At 44.7% G+C, this 23737-nt stretch overlaps 1 protein-coding gene across 20 annotated transcripts in view; it reads left to right on the forward strand.

Moving 5' to 3' along the window:
• The window catches only part of LOC126874292 (disintegrin and metalloproteinase domain-containing protein 11), a 73396-nt gene that overhangs the window by 35896 nt on the left and 13763 nt on the right, over nt 1-23737 (forward strand). For 12 of the 20 annotated variants that reach the window (XM_050636126.1, XM_050636146.1, XM_050636130.1 and 9 more), the window contains 17 exons: nt 6476-6526; nt 11706-11854; nt 12534-12590; nt 12663-12742; nt 12830-12899; nt 12988-13134; nt 15741-15944; nt 16367-16441; nt 16864-17036; nt 17121-17290; nt 17912-18075; nt 18382-18549; nt 19037-19341; nt 19767-19880; nt 19985-20066; nt 20292-20387; nt 20479-20641. In XM_050636126.1, the coding sequence (XP_050492083.1) occupies nt 6476-6526; nt 11706-11854; nt 12534-12590; nt 12663-12742; nt 12830-12899; nt 12988-13134; nt 15741-15944; nt 16367-16441; nt 16864-17036; nt 17121-17290; nt 17912-18075; nt 18382-18549; nt 19037-19341; nt 19767-19880; nt 19985-20066; nt 20292-20387; nt 20479-20641 (2268 nt within the window). Of the gene's footprint in view, nt 1-6475; nt 6527-11705; nt 11855-12533; nt 12591-12662; nt 12743-12829; nt 12900-12987; nt 13135-15740; nt 15945-16366; nt 16442-16863; nt 17037-17120; nt 17291-17911; nt 18076-18381; nt 18550-19036; nt 19342-19766; nt 19881-19984; nt 20067-20291; nt 20388-20478; nt 20642-21970; nt 22074-23737 lie in introns of all 20 variants that reach the window. The other 8 variants (XM_050636132.1, XM_050636136.1, XM_050636137.1 and 5 more) reach the window with 6 other exon arrangements.

Raw genomic sequence — 23737 nt, forward strand, 5'->3', positions numbered from 1 at the left:
GCTGACCGTGCGTATATATCGGACGATGTTGATTTCCAAGGCTTTTCTTTCCCCTGATGCACAAAGAATATCGCTCCAAGTAATTAGAACAAAGCGCAAACTCGCTGATCGAGTTAAAACGGCTAGCGCCGATGCGAAAAGAAGCTCGCTACCTAGCGGGTATCCGATGGATGGTTCGCGTTTTCCATGCTGTTGCTGCGTCGCGTTACGTCACGTCGCATCGCGTCGCATCGCGTCGCATGGCGTCGCATCGCGTTGTGGGTGGTACGCTGCTAGTCGGCATTCACGTTTCAACGATGTATCTGAATTCGCCCGTCTAATTCGTCCAGCGAAACAAAAGGCCGTCGATCATTTTGTTCTTTAGAACGTGCCACGCGAGAAAATCAAGTGGATTTCAGTGAGGCGAACGAGCTGCACCGTCTGTAGGTCTGCGAGCCACGATATTCCTATTCTCCTTACCGATCTGTGTTCTGCTCGGAAATAAAATGATTTTCTCTCTCTCTCTCTCTCTCTCTCTCTCTCTCTCTCTCTACGCGTGTTTTGTCCGAATTCATCGAAAAATGGAAGAGGAAGAAAATCAGTCGGATCGGATTACGTCCGAGAGGCGTGTGCTTTTCCAGCAATTTGTGCCTGCAAGGGAGCGGGAACGCGTACGCGTACGAACGTTACTGTTCCGACCACTAGTTCCACAAACTCGTAGACTGTCACGTCTGCCATATGAAATCCGGATTCCCGTTACTTTGTTATTTCTACTAGCGTCGACTCGTACGATGGATTATACGAAACCGCGAATCGGTTAATTCCACTATGGGCGTGACGCCCGCGATGGTTGAATTCCACACGAGTATCGCGTATCCGGTGCAGAATTTTAGCTACGTACCAGCTCGGGAAATCTTTGCTGCGAAACGTCGGCTTCGCGAACAGAGAGCAAAAGAGAGCAAGATAGAATAAAAGAGAGAGAGAGAGAGAGAGAGACAGCCTGGGCGCGAAATCGTTAAAAGGCCCGAGGCGAGAAGAAACGAGCCGAGTTCATCGGTTGCGACGCCAGCTTTTTTCCGCGGCGAGGCCAATTTTTCCTCGGGTTAATCGTCCGATCGCGCGCAGTGTTTTTGGGAATCGTCCGTCAGACGCGCCCTGCCATTTTCTGTCATGAAACGTGCGGCTAGACTCGCGTTTTCGCATAAGCAGCGACACGTTTCTAAGTTTCTAAGGAGGATTAGTGAATCCACTGTCGTGAAAAATATGAGAAACGATGAAAACGTTATGGAAAAGGGCAAGTTTGTCCGACGACACGGGCAGAACCTAAACTTTCGTAAATCTTTCTCCTTGCTGCCATCAACTTCGCCACTGGGCCGCTCTACGTGGCAGATTATACAACTTTCTGAACCGTTTAATTTCACTGTGCGAACATTAGGCCGCGGCCCCCCTCTTACTCCACCATATAATACGTTCTAATCGTGTTTCGCTGCAACAGCCGGCAAGCTTGCCGACGTTGTTAAGAGAGGCAGGGTCCCTGGTCGATGAAACTGATTTAGATGGAACAATCGTAACGCGACTGCTGTTCGAAATCGTCGGCGAAACGAGTGGAACAATGGTCGGGTGGGTATCAGCGACAGAAGCAGAGTTGCTTTAGGGAGCGAAACCTGAAATATTCGCGATTACGTTCGTAAGACGTATTCGAGTAAATGGTTAGGTCGATCGAAATTTTTAACGATTCTGCAAACGCGTAACATCCCAACGCCACGGTCGATTTGCAGTAACGGTGTGTGAATTTGACCAAGCTATCGAAAGTTAACTATAGCTATAGGAATTAACAATTAATAATTGGAAGCGACCCTTGCTTTGCTTTACTTACTAAAAAACGTAGCAATAATTTATCTTAGTGTTTGTTGCATAGAACGATATATACATTTGCTGTTTAGATATCACTGGTTGCTGTTAATCCGTCTTGCGAGTCGAGGAATTAAAGAATCTGTAGATAAAGAGCTTGTAAAGTGACAAAATATACGTATACTCGCTTATTCTGTTATATCGTATTAGAAATATACGTATAAGATGTGACAAATACATATTATATATTGCTGCTTTGAAGATAAACTTAATCGGATTACAACGTACCATTATACGTAGCTACGGTGATTATGAGCAATCAAATCATCGCAGTTTGATCTGTAGTTAAAATAAGTAAATGTTCGAATACTTTTCACCGACAGCGTATATATTTTGCAGAGATCGGAAAAGTATTTAAACCGATGTTAGCGATATTAATATAATATAAATTAATATAATAAGTCTAACTATTCAGTGGGAGTTTTACGGCAGCTTTGACTATTCGTACCGTATAAATATCAATTTTGTGCTAAATACGAGTTTGCAAGAAAGTGTTGCAACTTGTGGGTATATCTTCAAATTGGATAGACATTTTAGCGTGCATATTAGTGCGTATAATTGCGTGTAATAACGTTGCTACAAGCGATAATAACGTGACAGCCGAACGAACTTGAAAATTCGTAAAAAGCCGTATACCAACTGCGAGTTTCGAGGCACGAAGCTTGTGTTTCCGATCGCGTTTCTATCGTTGCCAAAACACGTAAAAAATGTTATGCCTCTTTGTCGATCCGTCCCTATTCGTCTTTAACATTCGATTTAACGTGAGAATTAACACTCGATCGCATAACGTACGTACTTTTACGGGCCACTGTACCCAGAATTCGGTCCCATCCGGTGGCAGACAATTTGCTCGTGTCCGCGTCGTCTTGCCATTTCGTCGCGGCAACTCGATGAAATTAAAAGTTAATTCGCCGGACTTGCCCTAGAGAGACAAGGTAGCGTACAACTTCCGATTCAACTGGATTCAATGGCAATTCTAGTTCGAGTTCGATCGATCGATCGATCGCTCCTTCTTTTCTTTTCTTTTTTGTTTCTACGATCGAGTACACGCTGGACGAAACGTGGATGAGATGCACGAGATGAGAACGTAGATGACGTTGACAAGCCGAGAACGTTGGTGAGGAAGACGCGGCCGTCCAACGAAGGGCAACGTACGATAACTCGGCGATTAGTTATTAAAGAAGGGGGAAGGTGGGAAACAGAAGTAATTTCGAGCGCGTCGATTACCCCCGGCAGAATTCCTCTGGTCGCTCGCCTACCTGAAAGTCGCCCCACGACCGAGCCCCTATAGAAACATCGTCATTGACTATCATCTATTCGAGGCCCTCTTCGCCTCGGGCTTATTTTTCGTATACTACGAGGAACTAGGCCACTGGCAACCGAGTCTTTTTATCTGCACGCCGTCCATTTTATGAATTTTATGAAACCCCGGGATGGGCACGGAGATGAAAAAGTTTCGCGGGCTTTAATGAAACTTGGGAGAAAAGTTTCGTACCCGACTCGTATATTTTTCCATCGGATACAGACACGTGTATTCGTGGCGATTTCTGCGCGCGTTGTGCGCTTTTCCAAGTCTTCGAACCCCTTTTCTCTCATTCTGTTTGTGCCTTCCTGCCAGGGCCGGCCACGGGGATCGGTGTAGCGAGCCCGGTGTAACCGGGTGCCGGCACAACGGAGATTCACAAGGAAAAGAAACAAACGAAACGGATACTTGCTAACTGGTTCAAATTAATTTCATTTTAGAAACTCGGAATGTATGCAACACGATTAAACGCATCTGGCGTGTCAAGTATTCGAAAAGATAATAATTGTGACTTTTTCTGAAATAATTGTGACTTTTTCAATATTTTTAACGACACGGCGGCGATAAGAAAGTCACGCGTTTAAACATCCTAATGTTCGTTCGTTTCTATCATTGTCTTCTCTTAGAGACGCGAAACGCGTAAAAATACACGAGTACACATTTGAACCTTCTTTCGCGATATTTAGAATTCGCTTGTAATTTATATTTTATTATTATAATTATAAGCTAAATAATTAAATGCGTCTTTTTGTTGGTTGTGGGGTTGGGACGGCCGCCCGTATCGCGCGCTCGTGAATCCGCTACTGGTCGGTGACGGGGCGCGTTTGATCGATCGTCACGGATCAAGCAGAAAGCAGTTGGCCAAACCGACATCAACCGTGGAAAACTCTGGCTAGCGCAACGCTAGATGAAACGAGCCGAGAAACAGCGTCGATTATCATAAGGGGGTGTGCAGTGGGCAAGTAGAAGCAAAGGAGGAATCTATGATCGAGCTGGCTCGGTGGCTCGTTTATCGGCAGGCTCGCGACGTTTCGCAGACATAGCAACCCGGCAAATGTGCTAAACGCGCAACGTGCCGAATGGTTATACAGGGAAAATCGACGAAGCGTGACCGTCACTGATTGCTAGGTGCAGCGGAACGTGACGGTTTATGAGAAGAGGGGGACCAAGTTGGAAAATGCTGCTGCAGAATGGTTTGCGATGCTGCGTTCAGCATCGTCTCGCAGTTCTGTCGAGATTTAGGTGGAGACGGCTTGTTTTCGGATCTCGATCCATCCAGCACGAATGTTCTTAGGAAAGGATATCGCTACCCCTTCTTCCTACCAAGCTACTCTTCTCGGTGTATAGCTACCTAAAAGACGTAAAAGACGTAAGAAAAAAAAACGTGATATGCGGAATAACTGTGGCCGATGGACGTTTTTACGCCACTCCGTTCGAAATACCTACATACGTATTAATCGGTTCGATAATACCGCGTTCAAGTATCGTTTAAATCGTCCGAGTGGATGAAAAGATTAACAAGTTTTCCGATAAGCGATGGAGTCATAGCGTCGTACCATGGTATGGTACAACGGGCGAGCCATCCTATACATATTGACGGATTGCTTTCAAATTACACTATTACGACAGTCGCGTCTCGTTACGGTACTAACGAAATTTCAAAGAGTTTCGCGTTATTGGGTCGGTAGTACGAGTGATCCGATGCCAATACGTCTCGTAAATTGTTGGTCTGCGCGTCGCGTGCGTTGTTGCGTGTGCAAACCTCGTAACGGATTAAAAGAGCGATATTCGATCGATCGTTGTTTCAACGGCAGACTCGTTGCGTTTTCACAACACTTTTTCCTAATTGTAAAAGAAGATTGGGAAAGGGGGCGAAGGAGAGATTCGTTTGCGTCGAACCAACTGCTGTAAAAGACATTCAGCAGGTTTACTAGGACCGTGCACCGACTCTCCGTACGATAAAAGAATTTCCAAGCTAAACTCCGAACAACACTCTGGCTCATCTTCTTCGATAGACGACGACGTTGCGCTTCGTTTGTCGCAAAATAATGGACAAATTTCAACCTTTTCATCGTAGGAAGAGCTGATGCGCGATCTTGCTAAACGTGCTGTTGCACGCGTGACCACAACAACACGATGCCACTGGCAGACAAATAAATAATTTAGCGACATCTACTGGATCGGCAACTTTTCCACTGGCCCGATATAATGTACATAATATATTTAGGAAAGGATGCCGTAGAAAGCGTTGGGATGCTTTCGCGAGCCACTGTACGTATATCACGTTGTTCTTTATTAAACACGCTTCCACCACTTGTTTTCGCGACATCCTCTAAGGCTTCCAACACGACCAAATATCGCATGGATCCGAGTGCGCACCTTCTCCCCGTTGTACTTTCGTGCTCGAGGCTAACGCTGTCCGCTGCGCTGCCTGGACAGCTGTTGAAAAAGCCGTTCGATAGCCGTTTTAAAACACCTTGGTCGATCACGATCGTGTAACGCGAGCGTTATACCGTTTTTCGATAAGAGACCAGTCACTCGATGATACGACCATCTGTCAATCTTTTCGTGCATGTAGTTTCGAAACTTTCATCTCGGGAAACTTCCGTCCCTCGTGGGAGAAAATTCTCAGACAACCCGTCCAAAATTCCTTTGGGCTACAACTTGGTTCGTTGTTGCGGACCGAGTGCTTCCCATAGGAATTTTCCTCGCCAACTTGAGAATTTTCAACCAGCGAGCGAATGGGACTGGACGCCGATCGCATTCGCGTACTCCCTGGCTCTGCCCCTCCTACTACGATTGCACCACAAGTATTTGCACGCTTCCAAATTATGGCATATGTTTACCTATTTACGTGCATAGAGACAGATGGATAGATACGAGCGTAACAGTAGTTCCAGTGCAACTGGAAAACGAACGAATGAGACAAGAGTGCGACAAGTACGTTACTTGTAAACTAAGTTAGTAATAGTTTCTTTCTTAGCCGTGATATTATTATTATTTTCCGTTTGTTCGTTTAACCGATATACAGAATAGATTTCGAACAAAGCTGTTTTATCGTACGGTTGCCTGTGATATTATCTTATACAATCGTATACAGTTGATAGTTGTTGACAGAGACGATAGTCGATATTAATTGGTTGGTAAATAAAAAGACAACGATCAAGACAACAATTATAGGAAAAAGTAAAGAATGAACGGGCATCGAAATACTTGGAGACGATAGCGTGTACGTTGTCGATACGATTGCCGCTAACCGGTTCGTTATTTTTTTCGTTTCAGAAGGCGACTACACCTTAGATGATTCCTTTTGGAACGAAGAGACTTCCGTTGGTAAGTTGAAAAGAAAAGGCGAACGCGGTTTTTCGAACGTTTCGCAATAGCCTAATTACGCAACAGCCTACCGACGTAAGACTATCTTGCGTCGAGCGTACGGTATTACGAGGCCGAGCGTTTGTCGCGACACAGGTACGGAGAAAGAGAGCACGGGAACGCAAAGTTACGAGACGATCGCGTAAATACACAATGGATAGGAAGTTGTAGGTTGTAGTCAAAGTCAGTGTTCTCTTTGAAGCACGGCACACGGCTCGGCGACGTAGAAAATTCAACGCGCTCCAAATAAGAGCCGAGATACTAATCGCGCACCGAACAGAATACTCGAATCAATGCTATCGCGTAGAAGAGCAGCGCGACAGCGTATCCGCCCTGCGTTCTCGTTAACGTTGTCGCGAGACAAAGCGTTTTTCATCGCGTAAATGCTCGTGTTTTCGAGTTAACCCACCCGCTTGGACCCTTTGCGAGCGAACGGCTTTAGACTGGCGACGAAAAGGACTCAAGAGAGAAAGAGAGAAAGAGAGAAAGAGAGAAAGAAAGAAAGAGAGGAAGAAAGAAAGAACGAAGGATGAAAGTCGAAGGATACGCGGGAAACGCACAGATTTCCTTCGAATCGCGATGAAACGTAGGCGAAGGAAGGAAAAAGGCGGAGATAGACCGCATTGCAGCATATCCCTCGGAAACTCGATCTGCGGTTACATCTAGTACTCCGGACGCGCAGAATGCTTTATCGTTGAGTCAACAGCGGTGATTGGCTGGGAACACGAAACTTAAATTGGGTTAAATTTTAGACGGGAGGACGATGCGTCCAAGTATAAAATGGACGAGACGAGGGTAACCGATGTAAAATCTCTTAAAACGGCGGCCGTCGCTCCGCGACGCGCCATCTCGTCCAGTGAGAAGCGGAGAATTTACGCGGCACAGAATACGGCATCGTTTGTATTTCTAGTGACACGGTTTTCTCTCGCTGCACGAGACAACGCGATTTCTTTCGTTTCACGGGACAATTTCGTTCGGTCTTTCCGGATGCTGTCGGAGGAAAAGCGTCGGGACATCTGAATTACAAAACAGGCGGCGGCCGGTTAAAGCGTCGTACACGCTTGCCCGAAAAAAGGAAATTAATATTCATACTCGTATTTGATTAGACGCGTGGCTGACCGGTTGGAAAGTAAACGCGCAGGTCGGCAAGCAAATCCGCCGAGAATTTCGTCAGCGGCACGGCCGGCATCTAACGACTTGTCGCGTCCGCGTCGGTTCGATTAATAGCGATTCGTGCTTCCGAGTGTAGGCAGCCAACCTGCGGTAAACGACACAGCGTACACGACTCGAGCTATTGTATCGAGTAAATCGATGCACGCAGAGTTGCACGCGATATTCTACCTGTTTCTCTCGGAGATCTCATGTACGCGGAGTTTTGCGAGCGTCTGCGAGTCTCCGGAATCTTCCCTTGAACGATGGCTTCGATTTCTAGAGGACGCGCGGAGGAAACCTGAAAATGCTAGGATAGGATGTTCGGATAGGATCGCGTCGTCGTGTTATCTGGAGTTAACTCGTGTTATCGCGATCACGAAAACGATCGTCGCGGAAAATTTCTACGAATAGATTGAGCACGTTGCGCGAAACATTTTGAGGTTCCGTTAGCGCCGTAACGAGACGCGACTATCTCGACGATAGTAGAGAGACAGTAGACTCTGAAGGCGATCTGAATATATAATATATCCGATGATATGCCGGATTTTAGGTTGTAAAATGCAAGATTGCTGCCGTAGAACCGGTAACATGGCGTCGTAGCATCGTGCAAGCTTGAAATCTAAAATATGCAAAATTAGCTTCAAGGATGCTTTCGAACGATTATACATGGTTGCTAATTAACGGTATAAATAAATAAAATTAACAAATAAACAGTATTATAAAAACAAAAAAAAAACTAATCGTCTAAATACGTCAGTGATCAGTGGAGATAGTTTGGCGGGCGAAAACAGGAGGCGAAAACAGGACGCGATACACTGCACGCGACCGAATAGAATTAAATACACGGCAATTGCACAGAAACGACGCGATAAACGGCCTGTCAACGCGACGTTCGACAAACCCATGGACGGGGCCAACTTAATCGGTCGGTAATCTCGGTTGAACGAACCGTTTCTGGAAATTCGATTTACGAGTCTAGTCGGTTGGTTCGTCAACGAGTAAACCCCTTTAAACTTCCTGGCGACGGTCCCTCGAAAAAGCGGAAATAAAACGAAACAAACCTACGCCGTCGACAGCGCGTCTTGCTAGGATGAGAATATCTATTGGAAGTCCGTGGTTTGTTCGTCGTAGCATATGCGTCTATATGCGCATAGGTTGAACGGATCGGGCAACTTTTAAACTTCTCTGTCGATTTCGTGCGAGAAGCGCGGTAGGTGGAGATCGGAAATTACACGGAGAGGATTCACGCTCGTAAATACTAGTTCCGAGAAAAAATATCAGCCCCGTCCGCCTTAACTCCCCCTTTAATCGGACTTTACGCTGGGAAACTCGAAGCTATTCCTAGCTGGAAAATGACCAGCTCCGCGCTCTCGTTCCCTTCGGCAACGAGATTTTACGTTTCCGATAGGTACTTTCGACCGCTATTTTGATCGATTTCGATATCCATATTGTTACTATTATTATTATCATTATTATCTTTATTATTATTATTATTGTTATTATTATTATTATTCGCGTCTTTACTTAATTCCATATTTTACAATAGGTACAATAGGTACGATAGGTACGATAGGTACGATAGGTACGATAGGTACGATAGGTACGATAGGTACAATAGGTAAAATAGGACTGAGATTTTGAGCAAAGTTCCCCGACTTTCTTATCTGATTCATCCCAAATCTCTTCTGAATGAAATTTCGGTTAGGTTTATTATAATTTACCGCATCGTATGTATTTAACTGCATTCTTGCACAAATGCAAAACGTTTTCCCTAAAAGCAGCAGGTGTCCTAAATTCTAATACTTACGAGTGGCAGTGTATGCACGTACGCAAAAGTTACAAGATATTTAATACAAGCAGGTAATATTTCGCAGAGATTAAAATAGTATTGAAACGGTCAGTTATCCATCGTATCGATATATTCAGTGAGAGCATATTTAACCTTTAGTATATGTCTGAGATGCTACGTTATACGTATCTATCCGATAAATATACTACGGATTTTTATTCAAATTCTTGTCTTTATAAACCTAATTAAACAAATCTGTACTTTTTAAGCATTTCAAATTTCCTAAAAACCCGTAAAAATTCGCAATGTAGGGGCAAATATCGTACAATTTCTATATGTATATACATTTTCCGATTGGTTTCAAATTTTACCAATATGATGGTGACAGTTGTGCCTTATTAAGTGCTAATAATATTTCAAAACGTTTCCCGTAAAACATGCAATATGGACTGGATAGTCTATTTATCGCGAGAACGATAAAATACCAATAATCTGGAAATTACGAGCAGCGTTACAAACATAGGAAACTACGTACGACTTGCGTATTCGAAACGGAAAATAATCTGTTCCGCGTTCATACTCGTTTAATAACTTGTAATTGAATTTGAAGAGAGAAGAGGGCAAGAAAACCACAGAGAGAAAGAGAGAGAGAGAAAGAGAGAGAGAATGGAACTCTTTCTGGTTGTATTTGCAAGGAATGCTACGCGACTTAACGAGTTAGCCGGGCATGATTAGCATAACTGTTATCGCTAGAGTTACCTGCTACTGGTTAAATTCGACACGTAATATCTCGGTCAAATATGTACATATTTCGACGTGCTCGAACGTATTTCGTCAACAGGTGTTACGTGTCGACGCCCGTTAAACTCGTTCTTTTCTTTTGCTTCGCTTATTAGAAAGTTTCGAGGCAGAGGAGACGCGATAACGAAATTCCATCAAACAGACGGATAATTTCAATAGCAAATCGAGCGTGAAGGGGAAGACGATCGGCAAATTATTTGACCATTTCGTCGGGAGGAAAATACCTCGATTCGAGTGGCATGGTAATTAGTTGCTCTGTCGTTAATCGCGACAGCCGCGTAATAATTCACTACACGGTGATGTCTACGTGTTGAAAAGGGGACGACAGTGGGAGGGTGCAGAAACGTGACAAGTAAGTAATTATCCATACACTTCATTTTGAATGGGACGGGTTAAATCGGGCAAAGCCCGGACAGTCGATAAGAGGGTAAACTAGATACTACATGCTTCGAGGAGGCTCTCCTCCACTGATTATCTCGACTCATTCGTAGCTCGCAGCAGCAACAGTTTATAGCGTGATGAAAAAAGAGATCGAAGGAGAACTCGCTTACTCGGATCCGGTTAATCACAGCTGCTTTTCGATTTCGCCGGAGGAGGATTTTCTTCTTCCTCGTCTTCGACTAGAAAGTTGATCGATCCTCGTCCGTATCTGTAAGAAGCCGCCGTAAGACTGACAAACATTGTGTACAGATAGTTTATAATTCATATTAGACGTCAAGTTCTCGTTTTCAAGAAGATACAGTTTAAACGTGTTTAACTAGGGACTGGCGTTTTTTACTTATTTTCACGGTTTACCTATTTTACAGGTTGAACTCCTATCGATTATTTAGCCCTGTTCTCGCAGGAATTGGCCAAATTTAAGTACACTCGTCGAATCCTGAAAGTCGATTTTATCGTAAACAAGGCTCGAGATGAGAAAACGTGGTTGCATAATTTCCACTTATTTTTTCACGTAGACTCGTCCTCTGTCCGATCGTAATAACGTTGCCGCCCCACGCTGTACACCGACTGCCGACAAATAATGTCGTGTGTTCGCGTCTAATTTGTCCGCAGACATTGGCTCTTGTTTTCCATTTCGATGGAAATCGAAACACAGATCGATGCTAAACTGTAAACGCGGACTGTCTCTGGATTTGCATTTTGTCTACCGTTATCAGCGAATCGTTCGCGGACGCACAATATGTAAATTATCCGCCGAGATGTCTGCAGACGACTGTCCGTTATTCGGCGCTGGCTTAAGTCACGATTTCCAAATCGTTCGACGCATTTCGCAGGAGGGCGCGCAAAGAAACAAGGATGGCATGTAACGCGACAACGAGCTATCGTAAAAACGAAGATAAGATTCGAGATAGAAGGGACGAAGCGGAACTTTCGATTGAACGGGAAAATTGATTTCAGGTGAGGCCGAACGACTACTACAAGAGTATCGACAAAACCAAGAGCTAGTACAAAATATCGGGGGCCATTACTATCAGATCATCTATCCAGTACAGTTACGGCATCACGAGAAAATGGGGATATCCACGAGAGAAGTCAGCATATCCAAGGTAATTAATCGCCCGATTCTTCTGTTTTCCTAATTTCTCGGAAAGATTCGCGAGAGACTGGAGCTGAATTTACACCCTTTCGCTTTGTACGATCACCGTGGACGATTCGTCGAAAAACATTGTTTTTCAAAAAACAAGCAATCTCTGCTTCTGACGAATCGAGTTTCATTGCGAAACGGCATCGTCAAGCATACGCGTATATCTTGTGTCGTAGAAGTTGTAGCGCGTGTGCCGTTACACACGGTTTCACACGGCGCGAGTACGGTTCTATACGAAAGCGTATTCGGACTACCAGTTGGCATTTTTCGCATGCACATCGCACGAAACGAATATAAAGTCTTACTATTTTTTGGCCAATGCATCGGTAAGAGTTTTAACGAGAATGTTCCATCGAACGGACGATTAAATTGTATCGTTTAAGGACGGCGAAATTATTTCCTGTTTCAAGATCTGCCGGTTCAATTTTCGTTAAATCCTATCAAACTTTTGTAAACTAGTAAAATAAATTCGTGTTGCACGTTCACCGCGGATGGATCGTTCGCGGATGGATCGTGCAAAGTGAAAAGTGGCAAGTGTAAATTCGGCTTAACGACCGGAACCTATCGCCTAATTTTCTTCCGTTCGTCGGATCGACCTAAACGCTTGTTGTTGGTAACTCGAACATTTTCTCACGTTTTAGTATCCTCAAAGAGGATACGGAGAGGGTGGATATCAAAACAATAAAGGCAGAATGAGAGTAAGTGTACGGAAGTTTGTAAGATGAGAATTATATACGCTTGATGAGACCGAGTTTCCTTCGATTTTGCAGACGGGCAGACATTTTCATCGGACGTCCCTCTTGATCAAGGCCTTTAATCATAAATTTCGCCTAGATTTAGAATTAAATACGTAAGTGGATCGTCGCTTGTGATTTCGGCCTCGGAATCTCACAGGGCACGCATCCGTCAACTATATCGAGAATATTTTCTGTTGCAGGCAACTTTTAGCTCCGAACCTTATGCAAAAAGACTTTTTAGCCAACGGCGCGGAACAAAGTTTTAAACAGGTAACTAGAAACCGTTCGCCGAATTGGCACGAATTTCCAGCTGAAATTGGATCGTTCGATCGAACGAATCTCACTGACATGTTTGCAGGAGATAGAGCATTGCTACTATCACGGTACCGTGAGGGATTATCCAGGAGCTAGCGCTGCTTTTCACACGTGTAACGGTGTCAGCGGTGTTATTCACTTAGGCAACGAGACATTCGTCATCCATCCGTTTTATGGCGGCGATTTATCGGTCAGTTTAATTATTCGAAGGCTCTGTATACGCGCGTGTGCGTCCCGAAATCCGTGTAGTACGATGAACGCGACGCTCGTCTCCGCGATTCAAGCGACGAGTCGCGAAAAACAACACACACTACTTGCATACTTTTATTAGAGGGTAATGGCCGTTTACGTACAGGGGCTGTATAAAATGGCAGAATGCGTCGTTCATAGAAGGCCACCTAGCTTCCTTCGCGCGTTCACACGAATCACGTCGATCGCCGAATTTCGTCTTTAAATAATCGCGTCGTTGTTCTGTTAGATACGTTGCACGGTATAATATCGATACAAATTGAGAATTCGCCTCGTATCTGAGAATTCGTAATTGAATACGCCTTGAGAAACTCTCGATATCTTCTTTCTTCTCTTTTTCTTTTATTCTTTCTCTCTCTCTCCTTTTTTTTTCTTTTTTACAAAAATGAAGGAATTTTTAAATGAACCAACTCTTGGCAGAAAGAGGCGATTTCAATGTTATGTAGGACACGAAACGATGATCGTATGGACGAAGGTACACAGGAAACTTAACAGAAGGTATACAGATAACTACACAAGTATATAGGCTAGAGTTAAAAGTAAAGAAAAGTTTTCGAAACGCATTTGTACCGTTGTTATTTCAAAACGAGTACTACTTTCGGTCCGCCCGTGCGTACATTGTGGGGAAAGAAAATTCGATTAGCGTTCGGGAGAATGTCGTTTCCCTGGGGGAACGTGACGGGTTATTCAGGGTCTTGGAGGAGCCCAGGGCAGGATACAGGGAGCGGTGTGGACACAGAGGGTTCTGGCTAAACGCGAATGTTTGGCTGGATCCTGTGAAGCCGAGCAGCGAGTGTTTCGAGAATGGCAAACACAACGACAGGACGCGACGCGACGCCACGTCAGGCCGCTCGATCCAGTTTCGTTAGCACGGCAGACGAAGCGAGAGGATCGAGTTAAGCCGCTATCAAGCCTGCTCGACTCGTAAACGAGTAATCGGCTGCTGCAGCGCTAAATTCTCTAACTCGCAGCCGCCTTTCGTTGTTTCTACGTTGTTGCACAGCTGTTTCTACGTTTACCTGATGACGACTAACAAGGAGGGTCGCAATCACCGAACCACAGCTAATTTCTCGATAGTTTCGATACCAACGTATCAGAGGTACGATTTAGCGATATCTGGGCCAGATAATTAATTGTAAAGGTTCAAACATATGTATACTTATTAATTCGTTAATTTCTGCCTGTACAGATACAACGAGTTGGTTATTTATCTAGCAATCTGGCTCGATTGTCGCGTTCTTTAGAAATTCAGCAAGTGTCCTGATACGTATAAACGGGCATGTATGCCCTACGTACTTTGGTTTTCTGTCTTTTCCGTTAAAAATTTATCGTCTTTTCAACGTAAGCGCGCAATGCGCACGACCGTCGAGAAACGATGGAAAATAGATTTGAGACTAGAAGAATCTTCGCGCGAGTACGGAACTGAAGGTGTGTGTATCGAGGCACGAGGCGGATACCTGAAATATTTTCTTGCAACGTCCATAACTTGGAAACTGAGATATGTTCGTAAGACGTATTTCTACCGATTTTCGTGTGTAGATTTTAAATTTGGACGAAAGCAACGTTGACGTTTCGTAATCGAAGATTAAGGAACAACGCGGCAGAGAGAGAGAGAGAGAGGGAGAGAGAGAGAGAGAGAGCTGGAAGATAGCTAGGCGGGCAACCGTCGTGTGCTTGGCAGAGACGAGTTAAGTGGGGACGTTCTTCTTATATGCATGAGCTGTTCTTGCATTATTATTCATGAAGAGATCTCGAAGTAGCAGCGTGGCGGGAAAAAGAAAAATAAATTGTTCGCGTCGCGAGAAAATCAGGATGCCGCGTAAGCATCCGGCTAGTCGTCGTCGTCGTCGTCGTCGTTGTCGTTGTCGTTTCCTCGGAAAAGGAGGATGGTCGAAATTATAGCTCTTCGGGCATCAAAAATTCTAATAATAATATCGTCCAAGTACAATCATCTGTGGCAAATGTAACGAGAAAGTTGTAGAAGATATAGACGAATTTTTCGTAATCGATACATCGCAGCTTGTTTTAGAAGCGAGTTGTAGTGTAATTAGAAAAACGTGTGCTTGATAGAACATTTGAGTTGTCTTCGTTTTCGAGTTACGGTCATTTCAGATGAAAACGATCGTATCGTACTTGGGGTATATTAGAATTTTAGGTGGCCGAAGGAGCAGAAACTTGTCACTTTTTTGCCATCCTCGTTTGGCGGATGACGGGATCTCGGGTCTCGCTGGAGCCGGGAATTCACGCAGCCGTTGTCGATACGAATCGGTTACGATTGCGAAACGAATAGGTGAAACCAATTTGGAAAGAGATGGCCTGCATGGACGGATTCGGGACGCACGATGGTTCGGCGATTCGTTGAAACGCTGGCATGACGATTAACCGAGAAAAGATGGAACCGCGGATAGTAGGTCATAGTCCTGGCGCAGATGCGAGAAGAAAAAGACCGCGCGATATAAGCCATAATCGAATAGAAGAAGGGGCGTTAAAAAAGGCGGGCAGCGAGCTGCTCGGAGAATGTTAACTATATGCAGACCTCTCTTTTAGCAGAAACATCCTCACGTTATATTTGAAGCTCGAACAAAGGCTAACAAAGGCTGCGCTAACTCGGGGAATTTTGAGTGGCGTACAAAGAACCGCCGGCAGAAGCATGTTCTGGGGCTATCGGAGACCACTTCCGATCGATACAAGAGAGACGTCCGTGAAGCAACCAAATACATCGAAACTGCCATCATTATCGATAAGGCTATGGTATGACGATTTTCTTCCACTACTCGTCCCTTTTTCCGATCCTTGATCCGATCCGATCCGAAAGATATCCCTGGCGTTTGGCGATGCGTTTGCCAAAACCGAACAGAATCAAGGGAGTGCCAATCACGATCATAATCGTTGGAGGAAAACGCGCGACGTCGTTCCAACCAAGTTTCCAGGGAGCCTGGTAATAGTAAATTGGCCGGAACCTTTCGACGTGCTTGAACCCGCGCCTAACTCAACGATAATTGTCATATCGCGCGTCGCGCGTCGCGTTTCCGTAAAACGAAACGATACGATCGGCTTTAACGATCCCAATTGTCGTAAATGAAAACGTAAAATCGATCGCCAGGCCGCCCCCACCACCACCACCTTCTCTTCTGCTTCGCTTTACGCGCAAACATTCGTTTTCCTTGCTTCAGTTCGAGAAGAGGAACGGTAGCACCAGAGCCGAGGTCGTTCATGATGCCATCCAAGTCGCTAATATAGCGGACATGGTGAGTGCGAACCGTTCTATCGGACCTTTGTTAAAAGGCCCGCTTTCAAAGTTTCTATCGCGCATAAAAATAAGCGGACAGATACCGCAAATGGATATCGATCGCGTTTCCTTAAATACGAAACAATCTGTACACTGTAGAAAACAGAACGTGTGATAAATAAAAGTTGACTACGGTGTCCCGAAAGTCAAGTGGACACGAGCAGAAAGAGCAAAAGTCTTGCCTTTTCCACTTATTTTTGCACGTGGAATCGCTATTCGACCGTTCGTACCATGATTTCGATTAAACTCGATTGATATCTACTTGCACCATTGGTCCGCTTGCTCTTGTGGCCGACCGTAAGCGTGAGAACGTGGCCTCGTAAAGAGCGAACCACCGATTCCATTCGTTCTTTTCTCAATGTTTTTCCTCTCTTTTCGCAGTATTTCCGCACGTTAAACACTAGAGTCTCCGTCATATACATCGAAACGTGGCAGGGCATGAACCAGGCAGACATCGGCACGGGCATGGATATCAGTCTCGCTTTGCTCAATTTAAACGATTACACGATGCGAAGGATGTTCCATGTCCCTCACGATACCACTCAATTACTCACGTACGTATCGAGACGATTCGTTTGTCAGGCAGCGTGGCATCGTTTCTGAGAAATTTTATCCAAATTCCATTCTTGAACACGCAGGGGCGAAACGTTCTCCGGTGGAGAATCGGGAGTGGCTATACCTTCGACCGTTTGCAAACAAAAATCCGTAGGAATCAGCGTCGATTTGAACACCTACGAGCCTCATCTTTTAGCCGGTACTATGGCTCACATGATCGGCCACAATATCGGCATGAGCCACGACGACGGAAGTTAGTTTCTATCCGCAACTTATAGACGTATGATAGAAGAAAAGGAAAAAGCAAAAGTAACGCAAGGCATCCTATCGTGCATAAGTATCGGACGCTTGCCGCGATCCAATCGAAACATTGATTACATTTCGAAACATGTTATTTGATATTCTGAACGTTACTATAGAAGAATGGTTCTCTGTTGTTCTGTCAGAAACAACCGAAACAGGTGCGATATACCTGCATCGATCAAGTTCCACGTTTGTCTCTGATAGACAGACAAACAGACAGACAGTCAAATCTATCGAAAGTTTTATAACATAGTTGGAAACGTATATTCCAAAGGTTCTACAGATAGGTCCCAAGTCACTTGACTCGGGTGTTTGGCAATCGATAGCAGCAATTTTCGTCCACCTCCGATTATCGCGTTCTCGTTTATACCAAGTCTATACGTCCAACTATTCGTCGATGTCTGTTAAATTTAGCCGCGTAGTTGCCTGAAATAAGATCAGAGGCGGAAATTAGATGAAAGAGCTTCGTTCCGACTGTATTTTATATATTTACGAGATATTACGATGATTTGCAAGTGTCGAAATACTTATGCGCGATAGCGTAGTTTGCTGATATTCGAATTGTTCGTAGGAAGCGAGTGTATCTGCCGCGAATGGCACGGATGCATCATGGCTCAATCGATCGTGGGTTTGGAAAACGTTCAGCCGTACACGTTTTCCGAGTGTAGTAAAACGGATTACATAGAGTCGTTAAGAAGCGGCAACGGCTTTTGTCTTTTGAATAAACCAAACGAGGTAAGACGAAAGACCAGGTAAGAGGATTCTAGTTGAGGCTAATTGAACGGAGGCCGAGTTTACGACGAAACGAACCGTCCCCTAAAGGGAGAATCGTTCGCTTTACGAGCGTGCAAAAGCAAATCACGAGACGCCTAAGAGCCTCCTCTCGCAACGCGATACTTTTTCACTGCGGTTTCAATGAAATCTTCGTGAAACTTTCTCATCTCGGTTCGTTGCGCCGCAAACTAATTTCCACGATAGCGTTGTTTCGAGGAAAAAACGTAAACGCGTTTCTCCTATCCTCGGGCCGACCTCCATTGACAGGTGGTGCTCAGGACGTCTTGCGGAAACAGGATGATCGACGACGGGGAACAATGCGATTGCGGATCGATCGAGGAGTGTCACGACCTCGATCCTTGCTGCGATCCGATCACCTGCAGACTTACCTCGGAAGCGGAATGCGCGTCCGGTCCTTGCTGCAGTGATTGCAAGGTAAAATATTTCTCCTCGAGTCCGTCACGAATCTCGAATACCGTGTATCGAAAATCTATATCTCTTTGGCTAAAGATGTACGTGACTGATAGCGGCGAGAAGTACGACAAACGCGTCGATAAACGCAGGCGGACAGAACGTCTGGTATATCGGTTTCTCTCGAGTCGAGTAAATAGATAGATAGTAAATAGATTCGAATCACCTCGAATAGGCTTCGATGTCGTAAAACTGGCGAAACTGCTGTTGCTAGTCACTCGTGTAAATGCGTTTTCCACGTCCCGAGCTTTCTACGTTTTCTTCAACCCCTCGAGTTATAGTTTAGTTACGTCGTATACGTAAGCCAGGTGCAAAGTCAATTGGACGTTTATATCGGATACGTTTTACCCTCGAGTGGACACGTATATACCATACGTTTACTGTCTGTTTGCCGGCAAATCGGTTTGAACGTCGAGGATCCATCTAATCTCGAATGATTTTGACAACGTAGTTGCTGCCTCGTGGCGTCGTATGCCGGGAATCGACCAACGAATGCGACTTGCCGGAAGTCTGTACCGGAGACAACGGCCAATGTCCGACGGATGTTTACAAGAAAAACGGAAGTCCTTGCGGGAACGACGCTGGACATTGTTATAACGGCATTTGCCCGGCGTTGGATGTTCAGTGCGATCAAATCTGGGGACGCGGTGGAGTTGCCGCGGACTACGAGTGTTTCATACAATTCAATTCCAAGGGCTCGCTCAGTGGACATTGCGGCACCGATTCTTCTGGTCACTACATCAAATGCGATATAGAGTAAGTAGAGTAAAAGTTTTTTCTTTTCTATCCGTAATTCGTCCGAGTTATCCTGACGCTAGCTTTCGCTCGTTACGTCGATAAACCGATTAAAGGTGTACGCGTAACTTTTAAAACGTGCATTCCTCCACTGAAAATTTGTATTTGTCGCGCCGCATTCCTCAAAAATTATCAAACGATATGGGAATGCGCGCGTGACGGTTAAACGCACTTGCTACGTCAAGTATCGAGAAGGATATTCCAAGTAATTGTGATTTCCTCGATATTATTAACGATATGGCGTTATTATTCGTCTCTATTGTTATCCTGTTATCCTGTTGACAAATTGTTTCGGGCCGAAAAATATTTCCGCTATCCGGTAATTCGTTAAATTTCGGTTAAATCGTAATGCTGTAATCGTAATAAGTAATGATACGTAATCGTAGGAACGTTCGTTGCGGGTCACTGCAGTGTCAGCGAGGTGGCAAACAGCCAATGTTGCCAGAAGCGGATCATTCGATAACCATAATCTCGATAAAGGGCGCAGAGTACGAGTGCAAGTAAGCAACCGTTAAATTTCCCATTATCCTTCTATCGTAATCGGATCGTAAGAATCCTGTTGTATATATTATGAATAACGTTTGCGTCGATTGTTCGCATAAAGGTCTACGACTGGGAAGATGGATGAAACCGAGATACCTGGCATGGGTTTGGTACGGGATGGAACATCCTGCGGTAATCAATCGGTAAGAGAGACGACTTTCTAATCCGTAAAAGCCGCGAACTCTCCCTTTTCCGATGTCGTTACGTTAATAGTTTCCACGGGAATTATGCCTGTTATAAAGATCGGATTACGCAGAGTCGAATGCCGTCGAATGGAGTAACTACTCTAGCTCGTAGCTGCACACCGAGAAACGATCGATCGTATATGGATACGACAGCGTTCACGCATACTTGTTTTCTGTTTTTAGATTTGCGTGAACCAAACGTGCATAAACCTGCCCCCGAACTTAGGCAACGACAAGTGTCCTAGCAATCACAACAATAACGAATGCTCGGGGAATGGCGTAAGCAAAACTTTTGACACTCGACTAAACGACTTGAGTCGTTCGACGTAAAAATCGGCCGATTCCAAACGAAATTCGCTTGTTCCCGTAGGTATGCACCAACTTGAATAAATGCTTCTGTTACGTTGGATGGAACGGACCAGATTGCTCCATACAGCAGGAAATTCCAACTTCCCCGCCAACCACGTCTAGCACCGAATCAGTTGGTAAAAATAGTTCACATCCTAAATTAGGGAAGAAAGAGACCCCCTACGGTAAGTTGCGATTCGTAAAACTCTAGAAGATAGAAAATCGAATTATATTTCGAAAATTCGAATAGAATTTCGAATTTCGATTTCGAACGAGGCGAGAAACCGAAGCTGCGACATCGATCCACCTTGCTCGAATCGTTCGATTCGAATGGCTCGACCAGCCTCGGTTTCGCGTAGCTCGCGCGATCGTTTCTAGCCTGTAATCTAACGATAAGCAGACAACGGTAAATAAGAAACGAATAGAGTAAAATAATAGTAGAGATAATAAATAGTAGAGTAAGCGTAGATACGCGGCGCCGGTTACCGGTTACGGCGGATGTTTCTCAGCGTCGAGTCGCGTGATCGATCAGTTTCCTTCTTCCTATCTTATATGTATTAAGTATAACGTATTAACGTGTTCATCTGTTTGATACGCGGAGAAGAAGAAGGAAAAGACGAGGCTCTTGGATAAGACAGAGGTGGATAGCAAAGACGGATGGTACCTCGGGACAATTCAACAGGCGTGATAAGCGAAACGTTCTACCGTGACCGGTAATCTTAAAAAGGCAGACATTTGTCGATCGTGTAGATGCGTTTAATTCGCGATAAGACGAAGACTCGTCCCGTATCCCGGCGGAATATCGGTTAGCCGCTTGATTATTTGGGGCCATACCATCAGCTGTGCACATAAAATTCAATGCGTTTATACGTATGTATATGGAGTACGAGCCGATTTTACTCAAGTTTTACACTTTCGATTACACTTTTCCACTTTCGATTCACGACTCTCCGACTCACGACGAGTGAAAAGAACGATCGCGGATGCCAACTACGCACATGGTCACGGCGATCCTTATCGGGCAATACCGCCCGTTTCCCTTACCAACGATGCAGCGAGCCTTCTCACTGTTTTACGGTGAAGCGGATTACCAGCTGTACGCGCGAAACTCTATCTTCCGATGATCCTCGAATCGAACGCAATCTGTGACGTTCGAATCGAATCGTTAGGCTGGAAATTCGAATTCACTCGGTTGCTAACACGAGTATACGTAATCGTTGTTGTTGCGAGTTTACGCAGACCGATGTCGTACGCGCGCAGGTTGCGAGTAAAGAGAGATGGAGGAAAATAAGAGGAAACGAAGAAAATTGTTCTTGGAACAAATTCTCTTCCTTTCGTAGCGCTATTCTCTTACTTGCATACAAGTTAATCTTTTTCGGACCAACCGATCCTAGCAACTTGCTTTTACCACGAGACAAACGAGTTTCGAATGTTTGAAAATATCGTGCGAGATGCGAAACACGCGATGTACCTTTCTGATACGCGTAGATTACAAAATGTGATGGTCGTTTCAGAAACAACTAACAACACTCTTAGCACCGGAATGATGGTATTAGTCCTGATGGGTGTGGTCAAAGGAGTCTTCATTTGTTTTGCGCTAATGGCCATTTGCTACAGGTACAGTAGCAAAATAAAGTTGTTGAGTGGGTTCGACCAACGCCTGTCATTGTCAAGTAATTCCGTGGCTAGCTGGATGATGAGGCATCGCACGCGGCCGTCAAATTGCTCTCGTAATATTGATTCATATTAGCCTATTTACTCGATGTTTATTCATATACATATATTTATCTATATATGTATATATACATATACCAATGTTTTTTTCGATGGTGTGCTCTGAATGTGCTCGTGCTCGCATAGCGCGTACGAACGATCGCTACGATCGTGACTATGCTACACGAGCGAGGGATCTACGTTTCTACTTGGTGTCGCATACCAAGGGACGAAAGCAAAAGTTGTTGCGTAAACCGTGCGTCAGTGGATGCGCTTGTTCCCGCGTCTAATTCGATTTAACTGGATTTCTTAAATATCCGGTTAAATAGTCGCTTTAGTGCGGAGAGTAATGGCACAGAGAGCCGTAACCGTGTGCGAACGTGTCACGGAAATTTTATATTTTATATTATAGAGAAGAAACGAGGGTGAAGAGAAAAGAAGAACGATAGAACAGGAGTAACAGAGACGAGAAACGGGAGTGAAAGTTAAAGAAAGTTAAAGATTCCAGCTTTCGTTATCGTAAAGACCATTGGCGCTTCTGAAGGGACCGGGGGCTGTGGCGTTAAAATTAACAAGTGGCGAATACGAATACGAATACGAATACGAATACGAATATGGGATGGGATATGAAGCGGATAACGGATAATCTTGAAAAGAAAACGTTGTTGTCACTTTTTCTAACAAGTTGTAATCGTAAGAGTGGTTGGAAGTCGGAGCGAGGTGGTACACGATGTCAGCGTCAGAGATGCGTGTACGTTCATGGTCTAAACTCGATTAAACTCGATAGATTAACCCATCTTGTATAGGATAATTCGGAATTGTCTGTAATCGTGATTGAAAAAATGACAGACGAAAGATAATGTGTGTCTCTATCCTAAGAAATTACTATATAGAGAGAGCGTGTTATACGATTCGTCCCTTGGGGTGCGATATCCGATACACGATCCATTACAACGTCAATGTGCCAGCTGCTTGTATGCCCTATAAAAGCATGAATAAGGCTGATTAGCGAAGAAACGAACGTGGTCCCCTCGGACAGTTTGAGATCGGAAAGCAACCGTTAACGACAAAATTTCCAACTGGCGTATGTACCAGCCAGACGACTATTTGATCGCGGCAACTCCACGTGATATCGTGTCTTCGTCGATGTCAATGTAAATGTGAATCGGAAAAGTATTACAGTTAACAACGAGTCGTCCGACTCGAACGTAAAAGACACGAGAGAAAGGATCGCGGCCATCTCTAAACTAAGATAGATAGAGAGATACTAAACGGAAAATGGATCGAAGCGAGAAAAGAGGCGCTAGGGACTCTAGAACTAGAGAAAGAGGAAAAGAACTGGTTCGCATCTATTGTACTCGTATCGCGAGATGCCGCGTCGATGTCGCGTCGATGTCGCGTCGATGTCGCGTCGATGTCGCGTCGATGCCGCGTCGATGTCGCGTCGATGGTGCGTCGATGGTGCGTGTACCACGCGAATGGTGTGCGTACAACAAACTACGCCCATGTATATGTATATGTGCTGATTCTGGCTTCTCTGTTTCTTGTCTGTTTCTGTCTGTCACTGC

This window comes from Bombus huntii, chromosome 16 (genome assembly GCF_024542735.1).
Source record: "Bombus huntii isolate Logan2020A chromosome 16, iyBomHunt1.1, whole genome shotgun sequence".
NCBI classification, from domain to species: domain Eukaryota; kingdom Metazoa; phylum Arthropoda; class Insecta; order Hymenoptera; family Apidae; genus Bombus; species Bombus huntii.